The sequence below is a fragment of the Protopterus annectens genome, chromosome 3.part1 (genome assembly GCF_019279795.1).
Source record: "Protopterus annectens isolate FY-2018-M chromosome 3.part1, PAN1.0, whole genome shotgun sequence".
Lineage (NCBI taxonomy): Eukaryota > Metazoa > Chordata > Ceratodontiformes > Protopteridae > Protopterus > Protopterus annectens.
The window spans coordinates 1,400,204,734-1,400,225,834 of NC_056732.1; the positions used below are offsets into that span (position 1 = coordinate 1,400,204,734).

The following is a 21,101-nucleotide window of genomic DNA, read 5'->3' on the forward strand; positions in this document are numbered from 1 at the left end:
GGCTTCTCACAAACAATCCACTCCCCAACCAGAATTAATAAATCCAATAATAAAGAGTCCATCCTAGACTGGATTCTCATTAACAATCACCAACAACACTACAAAGTAGGAACCCTCCCAGATGATCTAAGTGATCATTCTCTCACTTACATAATCAGGCAAAAGTCTAGCATTCCCAACCCTACCATATATAGAACAATAAGAAGCAAAAAAAAATTAACCCTGATCACTTCCAAACTGAAATATAAGCATGTGATTGGTCACTCATAAAACATCTCATACTGGATGAGGCTGTTAACCTAAAATTTTTAACAATTCTTGACCACCATGCACCAAAGAGCTCTATCAAAATTAAATCTAAACCTGCCCCATGGCTTACTAATGAAATACGAGAAAAATACAGCATAGAAATATAGTCTGGGCACAGTGGAGATCAACAAAAAATCCCACAGACCAACAAAATTTCAGACAAATAAGAAATGAGACAAAAAAGCTATACTTGAAGATAAAAAACACTTTTACTGCCATCTCCAGCAATCTAACCACAATAATCCACAAAAGTTCTGGTTCAGCATAAACAGCTTACTTCGTCCAGGCCAATCCACTACACCACCCCCTATTGGGGAAAATCCTGGCAATCCACAGCAAACTGCAAATGCTTTTAATATCTACTTCACAGAGACCATCCAATCACTAGCTAATCAACTTGCAGCTGATGGCTCTGCTCTCCCAACCTTTGCTGATAACTCTCTTCCAATGCTACACTTGCAACCAGTCCCAACCTCCCTCATCTGCAACTTTTTACACAAGCTAAAACCATCTACCCCATCAGCTGACCAGCTACCTGCTGAATATCTCCAAAAAGCAGCCAAAACCATAGCATATCCTATATCACTGTTGCTAAATAGAACCATACAAGAAAGCACCATTCCAGTCATCTGAAAAATCTCCCACATTATTCCCCTACACAAGGGTGGAAATTCCACAGAATATTCTAACTACCGTCCCATAGCACTACACTCCACCTTAGCAAAAATAATGGAGAAGTGCATCCATAGACAGTTACTAGACCATCTACTTCAGAATAATCTTCTGGCTAAGTGTCAGCATAGCTTCAGACCCTTCCATAGCACAACTACTGCTCTCTTATCATTCACCAACTGCATCAATTCTAACAGTAATAACAATGTTCTCTCTTCAGCACTTTTCGTCGACCTTTCCACAGCATTTGACATGGTCAACCATGATCTACTTATTAATATACTAAAATCCTTTTATCTCGATACAATGGCTACTAAATGGTTCCAGTCCTACTTAGACAATAGACAACAGGCTGTCCTATGAGCAACAACCTATCATCCCATCTCCCTGTTAACTTAGGTGTTCCCCAGGGCTCCATATTAGGGCCCCTCCTTTTCTCAATATTTATCAACGACCTAAACCGAGCTATTCACCAAGCTAACTGCATACAATATGTAGATGATTCAACAATAATCTGCTCAGCTTCATCTCAATCCCAACTACAGACTCTAACCCAAAAAATGTTTCGTATAACAGAGAACTGGTTTTTACAATGCTGCCTCCTCTTGAACCCCCCCAAAAAAACAAACCCTTGCTCTTTATTCCTACCAGGAAGTCACTCCCACTCAATTTCTCAATCTCATCCAACAATGGCATACTCATATCTCCTGATCCAACAACCAAACTTTTAGGGGAAACTATTGATAACAACCTGAACTTTGATACCCACTTCAACAATACCATAAAAACTGTTAACAATAAACTAGGATCTCTTTACAGGATTAAACCCTTTCTCTCCCCACTAGCTAGAACCACTATTGCCCACTCCCACCTTATCTCCACACTTCTCTATGCTTCTTCCATGTATACAAACCTGTCCAAATATAACCTGAACAAGCTGACCAACTTATATAATAACAATGCCAGATTTGTCACTGCTTCTCCTTTCAGGACCCATCACTGCTATAGCCTGAAACAATTAGGTAGGCTAGAGCTCCAGAATCAGATTCACTATAACCAACTCTCCATTGCCCACAAGACCTTCTACCATCCCACTAATACCCCAATTCTTTCCAGCCTCATTACCCAATATAAAAACCTCAAAACATTAAGATCATCTAATAAACTACTTGTATCAACATATAAATCTAAAAACATGGCAGGAGATGCCTTGTTCTGTAATGCAGTGGGAAAAAACTGGAACCAACTCCCTTACGAACTTACATCACTATCTTCTTTTACACTTTTTAAGCACAATCTGAAACTCAATCTTAATACCCATTGGTTATGTCCCTGTACAAATCCAGACTAATCCTATCTGGCTCCTTTATCTCTATTGCTACAGACCTTTTATCTGCTCTGACTTTTGTCAGTATCCACCTATTACCTATCCTTTACAAAGACATATCTTACCCTTTATAGCTAATTTAACTTGTATAGCCAAGACTTTTGTAAATAGAGTGTAAAATACCTCATCTAATGCTTCCAACAAATTCTGTACAAACTGTGCAAGTTTTTTTTTGTAATTGCTGAAACTTTAAGTATGTATCTGTACCATAACTTGTTACGTAAATTTATGTTTAAACTATGTACATTTTTGAACTGTTGACCCCTTACGTTTGTATCTGTATAATAACCTTTATTCGAATAGTTGTACTAATGTAACTTCTTGGAGCTTATCTCCCTGGGACTCTACTGAAAATGGACATTCATCCAGTTAGACCATCCCGGTCAACAAATGTAAAATAAAATAAATAAATAAATAAAATAAAATAATGTTGTAGGGGTAAACAGTCAAATGAGCAAGATGTTCCCAGTACTTCTGACTTCTATATTGGATTAAAAGATTGACTTTTATAAAGTTAGTAAAGAAAAGGAATTTTTTTTCACATCCGTTATTAGTGCCAAAACATTATAGCATGTTAGTAATGAAGTTGGCTATAGTCATGTATTGGGAAGCCACTTAGGGATAGCCAAATCTAAAGCACAAGTGCTAGCCAGATTTTACTGGCCAAGCACAATGAAAGAAATAGAAAACATATATGCTTCTTGCCCAGAATGCCAGAACACTCCACCCTGTACTTGATATAGAAGTCCTTGATCGCAGTGCCTTATTGCTATGGCAGCTGTGGGGCCAATGATAAAACACAGCAATGGATATTGGTATATATATAAATCATAATGGGCTATGTTGCCAAGTTTTTGGAAGCAGAACTATTACACTAAGCTAATGCTATGGCAGTTACCTGTCACCAGAGAAGTGGTACTGTTATCCAGATTTATTATCCTTAAAGATATAGTTACTGACCAAGGCACTTCCTTTATGTTAAAGGTATTGCATCACTTGTGTCGGTGCTTTAAAGTCAAACAGTAGAAGTCATCAGTCTCACATCCACAGACTGATGGATTAGGAGAGAGGTTTAACAAACACTGAAATCAATGCAAAGAAAGTTATTTGTCCATATTATACAGTCTGGGATCACCTGTTACCCTACTTAATTTGAGATCAGAGATGTGCCACAAATGCCTTATCTGGGATTACCCCATTTAAACTTTTATTATATAGTAGGCATTCAAGAGGGCTCCTTGACATTGCTATAGAAACTTGGGAAGAAAAAATACACCATTCAAATGTGTGATAAAATACTAATTCTGTTTGCAGGATAGATTAAAACTGGTAATGCCAGCACTAAAGCTATAATAAGAATGGCTGACTTAGAGAACTTAACCTGTGAGACCAGATACTTATGCTAGTGTCCTCCATGGAAAATACATTTCTGACCAAATAAGATGTTACAAGGAACAAACTTAATAAACTAAAAGATTATATAATCAGAAAAGAGAAAGGCAGATCACAGTAAACCCATTACATTAATATGTTGAAACTATGGCAGGAAGTAGTGAATTCTGCAGGGAATTTGAAATACAAAGTTTATTCTAGAGAGACTAGTGAGATTTCACCTGAAATACAGCTAGCAGAATCATTGTCAAGAACTCAAAAGCAGGAAGTAAGAGAATTCATTTTAATAAATATAGTAGTGTTTTCAGAAATGCCTGGGAGAATTAAACATACAGTATGTTGCATCCCCACTCTGGGCTGGTAATCAAGGAGCCTCAGTCCTCACCACTGACACTGGAGAGGGATGTTCACTTATGATACAAATGGATACACTCAGTATTTCAAGATGCAGACCTCTCCGCATAAAACCCAATTTCCCTTAAGAGCACACAGGAAACATACTCAGCCCAGGGTCTGGGTTTTTCTGTTTGTCTCCCCTCCAGGTCCTGAATAAGACTCCCCACTGGTGCAGCTGCAGAGTTATGTCTTCAGTTGAGTGCCCAAGCCAAGTCATCCTCCACACTATATGTGAAACCAGTGCTTTGTGTCCCTGCTCCATATTAGGGCCCCTCCTTTTCTCAATATTTATCAACGACCTAAACCGAGCTATTCACCAAGCTAACTGCATACAATATGTAGATGATTCAACAATAATCTGCTCAGCTTCATCTCAATCCCAACTACAGACTCTAACCCAAAAAATGTTTCGTATAACAGAGAACTGGTTTTTACAATGCTGCCTCCTCTTGAACCCCCCCAAAAAAACAAACCCTTGCTCTTTATTCCTACCAGGAAGTCACTCCCACTCAATTTCTCAATCTCATCCAACAATGGCATACTCATATCTCCTGATCCAACAACCAAACTTTTAGGGGAAACTATTGATAACAACCTGAACTTTGATACCCACTTCAACAATACCATAAAAACTGTTAACAATAAACTAGGATCTCTTTACAGGATTAAACCCTTTCTCTCCCCACTAGCTAGAACCACTATTGCCCACTCCCACCTTATCTCCACACTTCTCTATGCTTCTTCCATGTATACAAACCTGTCCAAATATAACCTGAACAAGCTGACCAACTTATATAATAACAATGCCAGATTTGTCACTGCTTCTCCTTTCAGGACCCATCACTGCTATAGCCTGAAACAATTAGGTAGGCTAGAGCTCCAGAATCAGATTCACTATAACCAACTCTCCATTGCCCACAAGACCTTCTACCATCCCACTAATACCCCAATTCTTTCCAGCCTCATTACCCAATATAAAAACCTCAAAACATTAAGATCATCTAATAAACTACTTGTATCAACATATAAATCTAAAAACATGGCAGGAGATGCCTTGTTCTGTAATGCAGTGGGAAAAAACTGGAACCAACTCCCTTACGAACTTACATCACTATCTTCTTTTACACTTTTTAAGCACAATCTGAAACTCAATCTTAATACCCATTGGTTATGTCCCTGTACAAATCCAGACTAATCCTATCTGGCTCCTTTATCTCTATTGCTACAGACCTTTTATCTGCTCTGACTTTTGTCAGTATCCACCTATTACCTATCCTTTACAAAGACATATCTTACCCTTTATAGCTAATTTAACTTGTATAGCCAAGACTTTTGTAAATAGAGTGTAAAATACCTCATCTAATGCTTCCAACAAATTCTGTACAAACTGTGCAAGTTTTTTTTGTAATTGCTGAAACTTTAAGTATGTATCTGTACCATAACTTGTTACGTAAATTTATGTTTAAACTATGTACATTTTTGAACTGTTGACCCCTTACGTTTGTATCTGTATAATAACCTTTATCCGAATAGTTGTACTAATGTAACTTCTTGGAGCTTATCTCCCTGGGACTCTACTGAAAATGGACATTCATCCAGTTAGACCATCCCGGTCAACAAATGTAAAATAAAATAAATAAATAAATAAATAAAATAAAATAATGTTGTAGGGGTAAACAGTCAAATGAGCAAGATGTTCCCAGTACTTCTGACTTCTATATTGGATTAAAAGATTGCCTTTTATAAAGTTAGTAAAGAAAAGGAATTTTTTTTCACATCCGTTATTAGTGCCAAAACATTATAGCATGTTAGTAATGAAGTTGGCTATAGTCATGTATTGGGAAGCCACTTAGGGATAGCCAAATCTAAAGCACAAGTGCTAGCCAGATTTTACTGGCCAAGCACAATGAAAGAAATAGAAAACATATATGCTTCTTGCCCAGAATGCCAGAACACTCCACCCTGTACTTGATATAGAAGTCCTTGATCGCAGTGCCTTATTGCTATGGCAGCTGTGGGGCCAATGATAAAACACAGCAATGGATATTGGTATATATATAAATCATAATGGGCTATGTTGCCAAGTTTTTGGAAGCAGAACTATTACACTAAGCTAATGCTATGGCAGTTACCTGTCACCAGAGAAGTGGTACTGTTATCCAGATTTATTATCCTTAAAGATATAGTTACTGACCAAGGCACTTCCTTTATGTTAAAGGTATTGCATCACTTGTGTCGGTGCTTTAAAGTCAAACAGTAGAAGTCATCAGTCTCACATCCACAGACTGATGGATTAGGAGAGAGGTTTAACAAACACTGAAATCAATGCAAAGAAAGTTATTTGTCCATATTATACAGTCTGGGATCACCTGTTACCCTACTTAATTTGAGATCAGAGATGTGCCACAAATGCCTTATCTGGGATTACCCCATTTAAACTTTTATTATATAGTAGGCATTCAAGAGGGCTCCTTGACATTGCTATAGAAACTTGGGAAGAAAAAATACACCATTCAAATGTGTGATAAAATACTAATTCTGTTTGCAGGATAGATTAAAACTGGTAATGCCAGCACTAAAGCTATAATAAGAATGGCTGACTTAGAGAACTTAACCTGTGAGACCAGATACTTATGCTAGTGTCCTCCATGGAAAATACATTTCTGACCAAATAAGATGTTACAAGGAACAAACTTAATAAACTAAAAGATTATATAATCAGAAAAGAGAAAGGCAGATCACAGTAAACCCATTACATTAATATGTTGAAACTATGGCAGGAAGTAGTGAATTCTGCAGGGAATTTGAAATACAAAGTTTATTCTAGAGAGACTAGTGAGATTTCACCTGAAATACAGCTAGCAGAATCATTGTCAAGAACTCAAAAGCAGGAATTAAGAGAATTCATTTTAAGAAATTAGTGTTTTCAGAAATGCCTGGGAGAATTAAACATACAGTATGTTGCATCCCCACTCTGGGCTGGTAATCAAGGAGCCTCAGTCCTCACCACTGACACTGGAGAGGGATGTTCACTTATGATACAAATGGATACACTCAGTATTTCAAGATGCAGACCTCTCCGCATAAAGCCCAATTTCCCTTAAGAGCACACAGGAAACATACTCAGCCCAGGGTCTGGGTTTTTCTGTTTGTCTCCCCTCCAGGTCCTGAATAAGACTCCCCACTGGTGCAGCTGCAGAGTTATGTCTTCAGTTGAGTGCCCAAGCCAAGTCATCCTCCACACTATATGTGAAACCAGTGCTTTGTGTCCCTGCTCCACTTTGAGATTTGATTTGCATATACACACACACACATACACACACACACACACACACACACACACACACACACACACACACACACACACACACAGCTGCGAAAGGCTGCCGCAGGCTAACTAGTGATGATCCTTTCTGCCCAGACTATAAGGTAGTAATCACTGCCACCAGGCACTGCAAAGCCAGCTTCCTAAGGCTCTTGCAAGGGTACCCAATTATACTGAGTGAAATTAATATTGATGGAAATGGTAATGCTGACCAAAGAGACAGGTTTCAGGAGTGGACACAGTTATCATTAAATAAATATATGCAAATACTGTCAAAGCTTAAATATTTTCTAAAAAGGACCAACCACAATGAAGAGTTTAAATATATTTAATAATAAATAATAAAAGAACAAGAAAATGCTAAATAACCATTTTTCAGTAAGCACTATACTTTCAGTCACAGAAAATATTAAAAATAACACAGCTGGAAAGACTCACACAGTTACAGAAAAACAATACTTAACTAATTTCACTACATATTCCTAACTGATTTAGAGAATTACTATTCCTCGTCATTTACTAGCACAAGGCAAGATGAAGTGGGTTAGTGGTCTTCCTTCTTTGTCAGATTCCAACAACAGATTGTCCAGTCTAAGAGACTTCTCAATATAATATATAAATATTATTTCAGAGTTGATTACACAATGACATCACATCTGGTCATCTGACTTTGTTTCCCACACTAACCAACACTAGACAGTGCCAGGACTGCAGCAGCTACATGTCAATAATACCTACACAAGAGCATTGGTCTGATCTGGTCCAGTTGCTGGAAGTCATAAAACAATAAAACATTTCCCTTCTTCCTACAGGAGATAATAAACCATACTTTTTACAGACATTGTGTCTCTGGCTTCATTCAAAACTGTAACTTTTTATGGCCTAGACCCAGTAGTTTAATTTTCTTGCTATTTTGAAGTTTGAGATTAACCTCTTCTCTTCCAGTATCCTCTGTCAAAACATATACATTAATTCAGTTACAATAACACATGAACATTTCTTTCCTTTACAGCAGGGCACACTGTTGATACACTTTAACACAAGTAAGTACAAATACATTTTCAACACAAGCATCTGTACAAATCAGTTTAATATACAAATGACATATGATTCTTTACAAAATTCCAGCTAGCTGTGCTGGTATATGTTACACATCCACTGGCTTACTTCTCCTGGCATGGCTGGCAGTACCTTCTATCATCACAGACCATAGTACAGAGGCAATACCTTGAATGAAGTTTACTTTGAGACCTTATAGTACCAAAGTCACAAAAACAAGCAGTAAAGTATGAAGTTCAAAAAATGAACTATGTATGATAGAAGAGCCACAGAGTGACTGGAGTACCCTGATAGTTAGAGTTCCTAAACCTGATGTACAGATTCTGTAATGACTTTAGGAAACTGTATAGCATTTCCAGGTTTGATAGTTAATCTATGGCCAAAATTGATGAGTTCATAGAGAACCTGGAAAATGCTAGATACTTGACAATGGTGAGCTTGACTAATGGATGTTGACAGATACCTATTAGGTTCGTAGGTTCATACTAGGCTATCTGCCCTAAGGCATTTATAAGCCTAGCCAGAGTGTGTTTGGCCTTCGCCACCCATTTTAAATTAATTTTGCTATGCCCTTTTTTGAGGTTAGTATACTGTGCCTCTGTCTAACAGTGACACAGAAGTGATAACCTGGGTAAACCTATGATCCCCCATCCACTCATCAAGATTCCTCTTGAAGAGAGTCAATGAGGGACTCTGCCTAACCTGGACTGGGATTTTATTCCAGAGTGAAGGGAGCCTCTAGGTTATGAATCTGTCCCTCCAGCATGTCCTATTTATTTCAGTGCTGAGGTTCAAGTCTCTCGAGCGTGTAGCTCAATGGGATTTGGATTTTCTGAGGTGCAGCATGTCCATTAATTCTGGGTTGGACATGGCTTTATACGTCAGGCACAGATCGCCTCTGAGCAGGTGGTATGCCACTGAGTAGAGCTGGAGTTTCTTTAAATGGGCAGCATATGACATCTGTTTGAGCCCTTTGATCCTCTTGGTAAGGTACTTTTGGGGTCTTTCCAGTTGCTGCAGGTGTCTGGTAAGGTACATCCCAAAAGGGGCATTGTACTCAATTATGGGCCTGATGAGGGATGAGTAAAGAGGCACAATGACCTCCCCTGATCTAGATGTGAATCCCTTAATGATTAGGTGGGCTATATAAAATATTTTTCTAACCACTTTGGCCAAGTGGTTGTCAAATGAGAGATTGCTATCAACTTGGGTCTCCAGGTCCCTAATTACTTCTTCCGTACTTAATGGATTACCGCCTATGTGGTAATTTGTGGGCACTTTGTTTTTGCCAAAGGGGATGATTATACACTTTTTGGCGTTTAGCTTGAGGCCATGGCTCTGGCACCAGTTGTCTGTTTCTATGAGGCCCTTTTGGAGGATGCTTGTGTCAGCTGGAGAGTCGATTATAGCGCCCAGTTTGCAGTCATCTGCGAACTTAGTCAGCCACAGTCCTTCCATGTTGGCCTGTACCTCCAAGAAATATATACCAAACAGGAGAGGTCCCAGGACTGTGCCTTGTGGGACGCCACTTGTAACTGGTTTGGAGTCTGACATGGCTCCAGCAATTCTAACCATGTGGGTTCTGTCCTTGAGCCAGTTTGCAACCCATCTAGTGACATAGGGATTTATATTTAAGCTGGTGAGCTTATCTATAATGCCCGAGTGGGGTATTGTATCGAAGGCTTTTGCGAGATCCAGGTAGGCTGTGTGGACCACCTTCCCCTCGTCAATGGCCTTGGTGACTGTTTCAAAGAAATTGACCAGGTTTAAGAGGCCGAAGTGGGTAGGATCCAGTGTCTGTAGTTCCCCAATATCTTTTTTTATGAGGTCCGTGATGATCCTTTCCATAGCTTTGCAGACCAAGCTGGTCAGGCTTATGGGGCGATAGTTTCCAGGATCCGTTGAGGCACCACCTTTGTGGAGAGGGACCACTGTTGCTGTACGCCACTCTTTGGGTACATATCCTGTGGTAAGGCTGAGATTGAACAGTAGTTTTATGTTTGGGTTTAGCTCTTCTTGGAGTTCATGTAGGAACAAGGTACTCAAGGGGAGTTTGTGAGGGTGTAGTGCTTTTAATTTTTTAGTGCTGACTTATATAATTGCTTTAGTGAGCAAGTGCCAGGTAACTTAAATGCAATGTGTTACAGGTAACTTAAATGCAAAAATGACAAACAGTAACTTTCTTTCAAGTGAAACAAGGAAATAAGTACAGTAAGCAATGCAGATGTCACTAGGGATCCACAGAAGTGCTGAAAAACCGCGTTTTAGGTGGAATTAGCATTTCAGGGAAATAACAAGCAAACAAGTATACAAACAAAGCTAGATTCAGCAGGCCTGGATCTAGTCTATGCTACAGCAAACAAGGTGTACCAATTCCAGTAAGAAACATTTCAAATATGCAGGCACTATAAGCCTTTAACCAGAAATTCCCAGCTCAGAAGGGCAGAGTCCAGCCTCTCCTCCCACAAGAGTGCAGACCGCGAACCTTCTTAATGTAAAATAACTGGCCTGAACCCCAAGTGCTTAAACCAGAACTAATACACTTTTAGAATAACAGGCACTTAGCCCTCAATCAGCAGTTCCCAACTTAGAAGGATGTAAGCTACCTGTCCTGCCACCACAGTGCAGGCCACAACCTTCCTAATGTAAAACAACTGGTCTGAGCCCAAGTGCTTAATCCAAAAGACTTAGAATGATAGCTACACTTTAATCAAGTTACTACCAAGCGGTAATAAATACAATTGAATACTTTAAAGAATGCCTGGATTAGTGCTCAATTTATACAAACAAAGCTAGATTCAGCAGGCCTGGATCTAGTCTATGCTACAGCAAACAAGGTGTACCAGTTTAGTAAGAAACAGTTCAAATATGCAGGCACTATAAGCCTTTAACCAGAAATTCCCAGCTCAGAAGGGCAGAGTACAGCCTCTCCTCCCACAAGAGTGCAGACCACAAACCTTCTTAATGTAAAATAACTGGCCTGAAGCCCAAGTGCTTAAACCAGAACTAATACACTTTTAGAATAACAGACACTGAGCCCTCAATCAGCAGTTCCCAACTTAGAAGGATGTAAACTACCTGTCCTGCCACCACAGTGCAGGCCACACACCTTCCTAATGTAAAACAACTGGTCTGAAGCCCAAGTGCTTAAAACTAAAAGGCTTAGAGTGAGTTACACCAAGCAGTAATAAATACAATTGAGTACTTTTAAGGTGACGCAAAAGCAAAACAAAGTAGGAAGAAACACAAATACAGTAAAAGCAGAAAATTTTTTTTTTTTTTTTTTTTTTGAGTGAGCAAATGAGATGGGCCCAGGAGGAGTATCCAAGTGCATATTTACAAGAGGGGCGGGCAGTTTCAAAGCCACCAGAATCTGAATAACAATGAAGGAAACTACCCCCACCTATCACTGGCTATGCAGGTTTTTAACAAGCCTTAACTGAAAATACCACATGTACTAGTGAAAAAACAGTCAACTTCCAGCTAGATATTGCTCAATGCAACATAAACAAATTACTTTAAAAAGTGCAGATAAAAGTTACTCAGCTTCACTTATGTGTTCAAGTTGATATCATGCAGGTCTTAACCGGCCAAAGCTCACAGTTTAAACAGAAGATAATTCACTGTACCACTTGTATAAGACAGAAACTGAATAACAATGAAGGAAACTACCCCCACCTATCACTGGCTATACAGGTTTTTAACAAGCCTTAACTGAAAATACCACATGTACTACTGAAAAAACAGTCAACTTCCAGCTAGATATTGCTCAATGCAACACAAACAAATTACTTTAAAAAGTGCAGATAAAAGTTACTTAGCTTCACTTATGCATTCAAGTTGATATCATGCAGGTCTTAACCGGCCAAAGCTCATATTACCTTTCTGCCAAAGAGAAGCCATCTGTTGTAACCCATGATGGTCTCTTTCATCACACATTGTTATCATTTGGTCTTCCTGGAGCCTCAGTGACATTGCAGAGGCTGATGGATGAAATATTAAAACTCCTCTCACAATGCACTTCTGTATACCTGGGTCATTCAATATGAGGACAATGACTCATTTAGTAAAAGTACTAGCTGTGCTGGAATCTATAGGACAGGCAAACTTGACTGTGAATTCTAAGCAAAGTACATTAGGCATGGTGAAAGCCAAGTATTTTGGCTACCTTGTAGGAAGAGGGGGGTGGTAGGACCACAAGTTGAAAAAACAGAGGCCATAAAAATGGCCCGCACCCTCCACTGCAAGACAGGTGAATGCTTTCTTTGGACTAGGTGAATACTATAGGAAGTTTGTAGTTAATTTTATGACTGTTTTTCTTAACAACATAGATGTGTTTTTCATTCATACTTCACAATTTGAACCCTTCACTCTATGTGAATTTGCACTTAGTTCCCAATAGGCTTTATTCTTCTTATGAAGTGAAAGGGAACTTAAAACTCTTATCAAGGACATCCTGATTTCTTTTTTTCCGCTTAAACTGAAAATATTTTTTCCTTTGGGACTGTCATTAGAGCTCATAGGTTCATAGGTTCATAGGTTTATACTAGGCTATCTGCCCTAAGGCATTTATAAGCCTAGCCCAAATTATTGTGGCTTACGCCACCCCTTATATGAAAAAATACTGTGCCCATTAGTTTGTTGTGCCTCTGTCCAGCAGTGACCCAGAGATGATTCCCGGGGTAAACCTACGATCTCCCATCCACAGGTCTAGATTTCTCTTGAACAGAGTCAGCGAGGTGCTCTGCCTCACATGGACCGGGATTTTATTCCACAGCATAGGGAGTCTCTGAGTGATAAATCTATCCCTCCAGCACGTCCTATTTATATCCGTGCTAAGGTTTAAGTCCCTTGCTCTAGTGGTTTTGGTGGATTTGGATTTTTTGAGGTGGAGCATGTCCATTAATTCCGGGTTGGACATGGCCTTGTATGTCAGGCACATGTCACCTCTGAGCAGACGGTATGCGACTGAATAGAGCTGGAGTTTCTTCAATCTGGCAGCATATGACAGATTTTGGAGTCCCTTTATCCTTTTGGTGAGGAACTTTTGGGGTCTATATCCTTCTTACTTCAAAAGCCTGCTCAACTGCACATCTGCTGGGCAAGTATACCCACCTAAAATTCACAAAAATAAATAATAACAATAAAAATAAACATGCCCAGATAGTACTATAGGAATTCAGAGTAGATAATGAAAATTTATTTTTATGAATCCATCCACAGGTTATATGACTAGTTGGCATGATGGAATGTCATTCATTATCAGAATTAGGCAGACAAATCTCTTCCTTAAGAGTGGTCATGTACCACCACCAACATAATCAAGAAAGAACTATCAGGCTGTGCAGACTAGGTGAGATATCAGTTTTTCTAGGTTGGGTGAGATTTTTCATGTTGTTCCATTACCACTTGCATAAAACTGGATTGATTTACTCTTTCTAATGGGTTCTAGTAAGGTGGATAATCCATTTACAGAAACACATTACTACAAGAACCATCACCCCATCCATTATGCATTGGCAGAAATAAGATCTTGCCCAAAGTAGATTGGAAGGAATATTTGGTTTATACTTTATCCTTGAATAAAACAGATGTTGGTTTGTTTAAAACCACTGTCATTATGCGATACCTACATCTATCAATCTTATTACTGCAATGGCTACATCCCTCTCTCCTGATATTTAGTGTTTAGTGTAGTATATATATATATATATATATATATATATATATATATATCTATACATATACATATATATATATATATATATATATATATATATATATATATATACATACGTATGGGTCTACTTTCCCAAAACTACAGTTTACTGAATGTTAAAAAGCTGGCACCAGAACAGCAAAAGTGCAGTTCAACAAAAAATGCACTATCACAAACTACATATCACCAAAGTACAAGAACACTAAAATATGCAGTAAAATATATATATTGATCTACTTCAGTTGATGGACTTACCTAATCAGGGAAGACCGTAAAACCAAGACTGCATTGCCATAAATGCACAATAGTGAAAACTGACAAGACTGACTGTCAGAACCTCAAAAAAGTATTGAATACACCTTGATAAATCATATGATAATTTCTGGCACTTTTTGCCTAGTATTTGTATTATATGTATATAGAAATTTTATCAATTGTTGCTTATGTATATGTATATAGTAACTCTGTCAATTTTTATTAACACCTGTTGTACTACTTAACCTATATATTTTGCTCTGTTAAAACTGTTTAATGCCTTTAACTATGTATATCTTTTCATAGTGGAGCTTTTCTCCCAGGGCCTCCACTGAAAATGGGTTCCTGACCCAGTGGACTTTCTCAGTCAACAAATGTCAATAAATAAATATAAATAAATATATATATATATATATATATATATATATATATATATATATATATATATATATATATATATATATATATATATGTATACACACACACACACACACACACACACACACACACACACACACAGGTGAATGTGTCGGTGAGTGGGATCAGGTGGGGGGGGTTGTGTGTATGTGTGTATATGGGTTGGGGGCCTGCCATGCCTCCACACTTTCATAGACTAAAAAGCAAATCCTGCAATATTGGTATTTGGGGGAACACTGAACAGAGGGGATAACTCGAAATATTGTGCCTTAATGACACTCAGGGTTGGGGAGGAGCACTAGACTCTTAAGAATAGTCTGCATATTGCACTTTACTTATATAAAAAAATGGTATGGGTCAGGGAAACCACTAGACATCAGGGGTACTCTGAATCATATGCATTAAAAGCAATATAAAGATTAAAATCCTGCAGCATACCACCTCCCACAGAGGGTATTAGCAGGGGTAATGTGAAATACCAACTAAAACTGGAAAAAAAGTAAAATAAAAAGAAGGGAGGAAAAAGCTTCAAACCCTGCACACTTGACAAAAGAAATAGCAGAAACAGCCTGCCACACCAAATGATAAGTTAGTGTATTAATTTGTTTTCAATATAATAAAGGTATTATTCAAGGACTATAATGCTTTGTAAGTAATGACAGATAGGTACAGGGCACCTGTGAGTATACCACCGAACCTCTAAGTGCAAGAAATCTGGACAAATCCAAAAACAATCAGAGTTTAAGACTCACAGTCAAGGATGGATTTTAACTATTCTTATAAACTTATAAACTTGCTAAAATAACAGCTATTGCATTATCATGTGTTTTACTGAAGGATATGAAGTCTGAGACTTAAATGTAGTTTCAGCAGAGTAAGAAGTATGAAGCTCTAATGTCTGGCATTATCAACTGACTTTATTCACCTGTGATTTTGGAGGGCTCAAAAAACTAGACATTGGGAACATTCTGACAGTACAAGGATAGGTGTATGGGATATGTTTATTATTTGGTGTGTGTGTGTGTGTGTGTGTGTGTGTGTGTGTGTGTGTGTGTGTGTGTGTGTGTGTGTGTGTGTGTGTGTGTATATATGTGTGTGTATGTTTGTGAGATGGTGAATATGAGGGGAGGCATGTGCCAATCAGATGCATGGGCTGCTAATGTTACCTACCAAAGGGAAGACCCATGCAAATTATCCGATAATGAAGTCTTTCCTCATTGAGGCTAATGTGTCTCTGAATCGCAAATCACTGCATCATGAAACAGCCCCATTTACCTCTGTTCTTCTAGCCAGCTTTGGGGTTGTTTCTGACTCCTTGTGAGTATCTCTAAAAGTAGAATTGGGTCCAGCTTTATTAGACGGGTTATTGAACAGCGCTTCATACCATGAAACCCATGAGACTAGGTAGCAGGAGGTGAGTTTTCACTGATGTGATTTAAAAGTTTTCTTTGTTTGTTTAATTATTTATTTTGCTAGCTTGTTTGTTTTGTTTTGTTTTAATAACCTGCAAAGGTCAAATGGTATATCCCATTTTATGTAGATGTTATAGATCAAGATGTAAAAGGTGTGTGAGACTGAACATCTGGCAGTACATCTAGCATAGATGCACATACCAGTTGTGTTACACAAGATACATTGTTCTTTTCAGCTGCATGCTGAACAGGTAGTTGTATTTTTCATCACTGTTATAGTAACCAGAGATTATAATTCATGGCTGCAGATAATTTTTATTTATCATCACTGTTGTAGTAAACAGAGATTGTAATTCACAGCTGCTGATAATTTTTTTATCTCTGTTTGTCATAACCAGAAACTGTAGTTCAGAGCTGATGGTGTACTTTTCTCTTGTGCTGATATCTTTCCACAGAACGTGCTGAAAGTATTTACTAGTGACAGAGGTACAGATCAAGCTGGAGCTTTGGTGCCAGTGCCCCATTATCCTATGTACTCGCATGTAGCTGCCTTAAACAACATGGTACGAGTGGACTATTACCTGCATGAAGATAGCAGATGGTCACTACAAGTAGAGGAACTACGGACAGCACTGTACAAAAGCAGAAAGTACTGTAAACCCAAGCTGCTTTGCATTATCAACCCTGGCAATCCCACTGGTAGGCATTTCCAGCTTCTTTTGTTTTCAGTTTTGACAAATATAGCAGACGTTTTGTTGGATTTAAAATTGTATATTTGTAAATTAAATTTAGCTTAATTGTTTTCAAGTGAAAAAATGAATGATTTCACTAAAGCTCTGCATAGACCTAGCTGTTTTAATCCCCCATTGAATCACTGTGTTCAATTTATTTTGAACAAAATATGTAAATTAGCTATCAGGAATATTCTGAAACAACCAAGTATTGAAAAATTTTATAACAACTCTGGTAGTAAAGTTAAGTTGTTCAGAGAATTAACTGAGGACAAAAACATCAAAATAATGAAACTGGGCAAGAGGGGAGGGCTTGTTATAATGAATAGAGAGGATTATACAAGACTTATTGATGGATGATTCTTATGTGGAAATATCACACAACAAAATCAATATTGCCTTTGCTAGAGTAGCTATGTTGTTAGAGAATATGTCACTGCAGGGTCAACTATCTAAAAACGAGTACGTACAACTTCATGAAAAATGAAAGAGCGGTAATAGCAGGTATTTTCAGTATTCTAACCATCCATAAGTGCCTTGAAAATCCACCATTTAGACAGAGCGGCGATGCAAAAGGCCTAAGACCTTTTACATTGCAAAATTTGTGGGAAATATTTAAAAAAAAACATGGATGATTTGACTTGTATCTGTAAAGATTCCAAGCACTGCTTAAGTATGTTGAATGATATTCAGTATTCAGCTAATGGTATCTTTGTTACTATTGATCCACAAAATGTATACACTGTGATTCCGCATGATGTGGGTATCTTCAGACATGTGGACTTACATTCAGATAAGATCACTGCCATCACTGTGTTAATGGAAGTGGTATTAAAAAATAAGTTCATTAATTTTGAAGGCAAATTCTTTAGGAAAAAAACTGGGGTTGCTATGGGACCAGTGTGCTCCCCAACCATTGCAGATTTTGTAATGGCACACTGGGAATCACAGTACATATTTAATAGTGAATTGAATGATTTCCAAGTGCTTTACACAAGTTTTTTGAACAATACATTTATCTTATGGGTTGATAGTCTAAGTAATTTGAATTATGTACATTAATAATATTGTAGAACCTTTAAAATTCACACATAATTTCAATGATGAAAAAATTGTTTACTTGGATATTGAATTGAAAAAAGATTTTGTCAACCAAAGATTTTGATCTAATATTCATAGAAAACCTACATTACGAAACTCATATTTACATTTTAATAGCTGGCATCCTAAATATCAAAAGACGGCAGTTGTTAAAGGACAACTAGTTTGACTAGCCAGAATGATAGTGGACATAGAGGTTTTTCTATAAAGAATGTGATATATTGGTGGACATGTTCTGTAAAAGAGGTTACCCCACTAGTTTTGTTCTAGAAACTAGGGATGAAGTGTTATACAAGAGAAGGAATGGCACATATTCACCAATACTGGGCCCAAGCAGTACAGACACCAGTGGTTCTTTATTATTTTCTGAATGGAAAAATGGTTTGAAAGGCAATGAATTATTTATCATTACTTATACTCTTGATAGCAGAGCTATTGTAAATTGTTTAAACAAAACTGGGGACTATTTATGATGGATAGATCCATAATGGAGAAAAAAGGGGAGAGACCCTGTTTAGTTTATAAAAAAATAAAGTGTTCAAAAATTTTTCAAAAATTCTTTAGAAAAGAATAAGAATATGGATAATAGAAATATGAAGTATATATATATATGGGTGATGTATAAGTGCGGTTGCTGCTCTCAATGCCCAAATATTAGATGTGATAGTTTCAGCATTACAGGTGAAACATTTAAGATCAATGGTCATTTTTCTTGCAATTCCAAGCAGGTAGTATACTTAGCAAAGTGTCAGTTATGTTTAGCATTTTACACTAGAAAGACTTCTAGGAAACTGAAATAACAAATTTATAATCATTTGTTAGACATTAGGAAGGGTAGAGTCACCAATGCTTTGTTCAAACTGTTTTTAAGACACATTATTTTGGTTTTCTTATTATTGAACAGGTAAAAAGTGATTCCTGGGGTTTTATATTAAATGATCATTTGGAAAAATGCAAATTAAAATGGCAACTTAGGTTAGATGCCATGAGTTTCCCCAGGTTAGATGATACTTGCTCCATTAATTCAGTTTTGAAATTAAAATACTTTGATGCTTAATGAGTTTTTAACTGTTCAATTGATTCTTAGTTTTTAATGGATTCTGTCATCACATGATTTTTAACTCAATGTATATAACTGTTTTTTTTTTAATGTGATTTAGTTTGGATAAAGTTCCATTAAGAATAAGGAACAAAAGCACTCAACTTTTTGAAATAAAGTATTCTTGGATTACTGCTGTTGTCACTCATGCATCACAGCAGTTCACTATTTTAAACATACCATATGCTCCAGCCACTTGTAGCACAGTTTAAACAGAAGAGTATTTTGAGAGCATAAGAGATATTAAGCACCCACTAACATACGCCAAGTCAATATACAGAATATCTACAGACGTAAAAGTCACCTGAATAATTTTATACTAAAAGAGAGCTATTATTAATGCATAGATTACTGCTAACAAACAACTTTGCATTTCAGTTCTTCATCTATAAATGCATGTTGAGATTAATACTTAAATAGCATACAGTGAAGTATTAATTAGCATCTTTGTAGTGGGTGCAGGAATTTAAATGATAGATGTGTAATGCATTTGCTAACATACTGTGACAGCACAATGGACATGTGTCCCCTTTCAGGAGCAGCCTAGGTGTACTGTCTAGTAAGTAACTTGGCAGCATCACATAAAAGGCAAGTGAAGGCTGAGAGAAGCAAACCATGTACTACAGGAAGCATCTCTTTAATAGTTAATAGCCATAGTCATCTGCAGTAAGTGCTATACAAACTATTGTAGCAAAAAAAAAAAAACACTACATTTCACACCAGTGTACCTATAAAACAAGCTAAATAAAAATTAATTAATAGTTAAAAATCTTAACATTAAACTCATAAATGTTATGCTGTCAAATTTAGTCATAGTGGATTAATAAAAATAAGGTCAACATTCAGGAAAACAAGAACACCAAGGATAACATCAAAAGAACATGGTTCCAATGATGCTGCTTCTGTTTACTACAGTTTCCTTCCTCTACACCTTAACTATTCTAGCTCATGGGTAGTTACTAGATTTGAAGTTCAGGGGGCCATTAAGAAGTGTAGCCAAATTTCCAGTTGCCCCAAAGCACCGTCTGATTAAATGACTTTCACAAGGACAGGGCAGGGCCTAAATATGAGGCAAAATAAGAGATGTTCTGCAAAACTTGAGACAAATAAAAGCAAACTACTGTAAATCATTTAAAAAGTTAAACAATGCAACAGTTTTGAAACATGCATTTTTATGAACAACAAAATTATAAAACTCTGTCTGACCTTGCTAGACTGTATTCCTTAGTACTCTACCACAATAAAATGAAACAAAAATAAATAAATAAGTTAAATGCAGCCCTGAACAAGTAATTTAACTAACAGGGGCATTTCAAGCATACACACATGCACACACACTCACACACATACACTGCTTGCTTCACTTACCTGGGATTGCTTGTAAAAATAAAATGATTGTCCTTCCTGTTGCTTACAAAAACAATTGTCCCATCTCCATGCACATACACACTGGTGCTGGGTCTTGCTGCTGCATTTCTGACTTTAATCTTGTGTTATGCCTCAATCATATTGTTGTTGAACATGAAGTCTGCACTCTGTGTGTAGAGTGAAAAAAACATGCGTATCAAATAGAGCAGACTAGAATACCAGCTCGACTTTTTAAGTAAAATCAGACTTTATTTTTAAGTTAAAATGGACAAGTTAAAACATATTATTTTTCTAATTAAATGTTGCTTGGCCAGGCCCTCCCAGCCACCATGGGCCATAGGCAGCTGCCTAGGTCACCTAGTGCTGGATCTGGCTCTGCGTGCCACATTTCACCTCACCCTAGTTACTCCTCTGGGTTTAAGTGATACAAATACATATGTGCTACCCCATACAAACCCA

General features: G+C 37.5%; 1 protein-coding gene across 8 annotated transcripts in view; it reads left to right on the forward strand.

The window, feature by feature from the left end:
- The window catches only part of LOC122798488 (alanine aminotransferase 2-like), a 1,719,357-nt gene that overhangs the window by 598,638 nt on the left and 1,099,618 nt on the right, over window positions 1-21,101 (forward strand). For all 8 annotated transcript variants that reach the window (XM_044067464.1, XM_044067468.1, XM_044067469.1 and 5 more), the window contains one exon: window positions 16,799-17,042. In XM_044067464.1, the coding sequence (XP_043923399.1) occupies window positions 16,799-17,042 (244 nt within the window). The remainder of the gene's footprint in view (window positions 1-16,798; window positions 17,043-21,101) is intronic.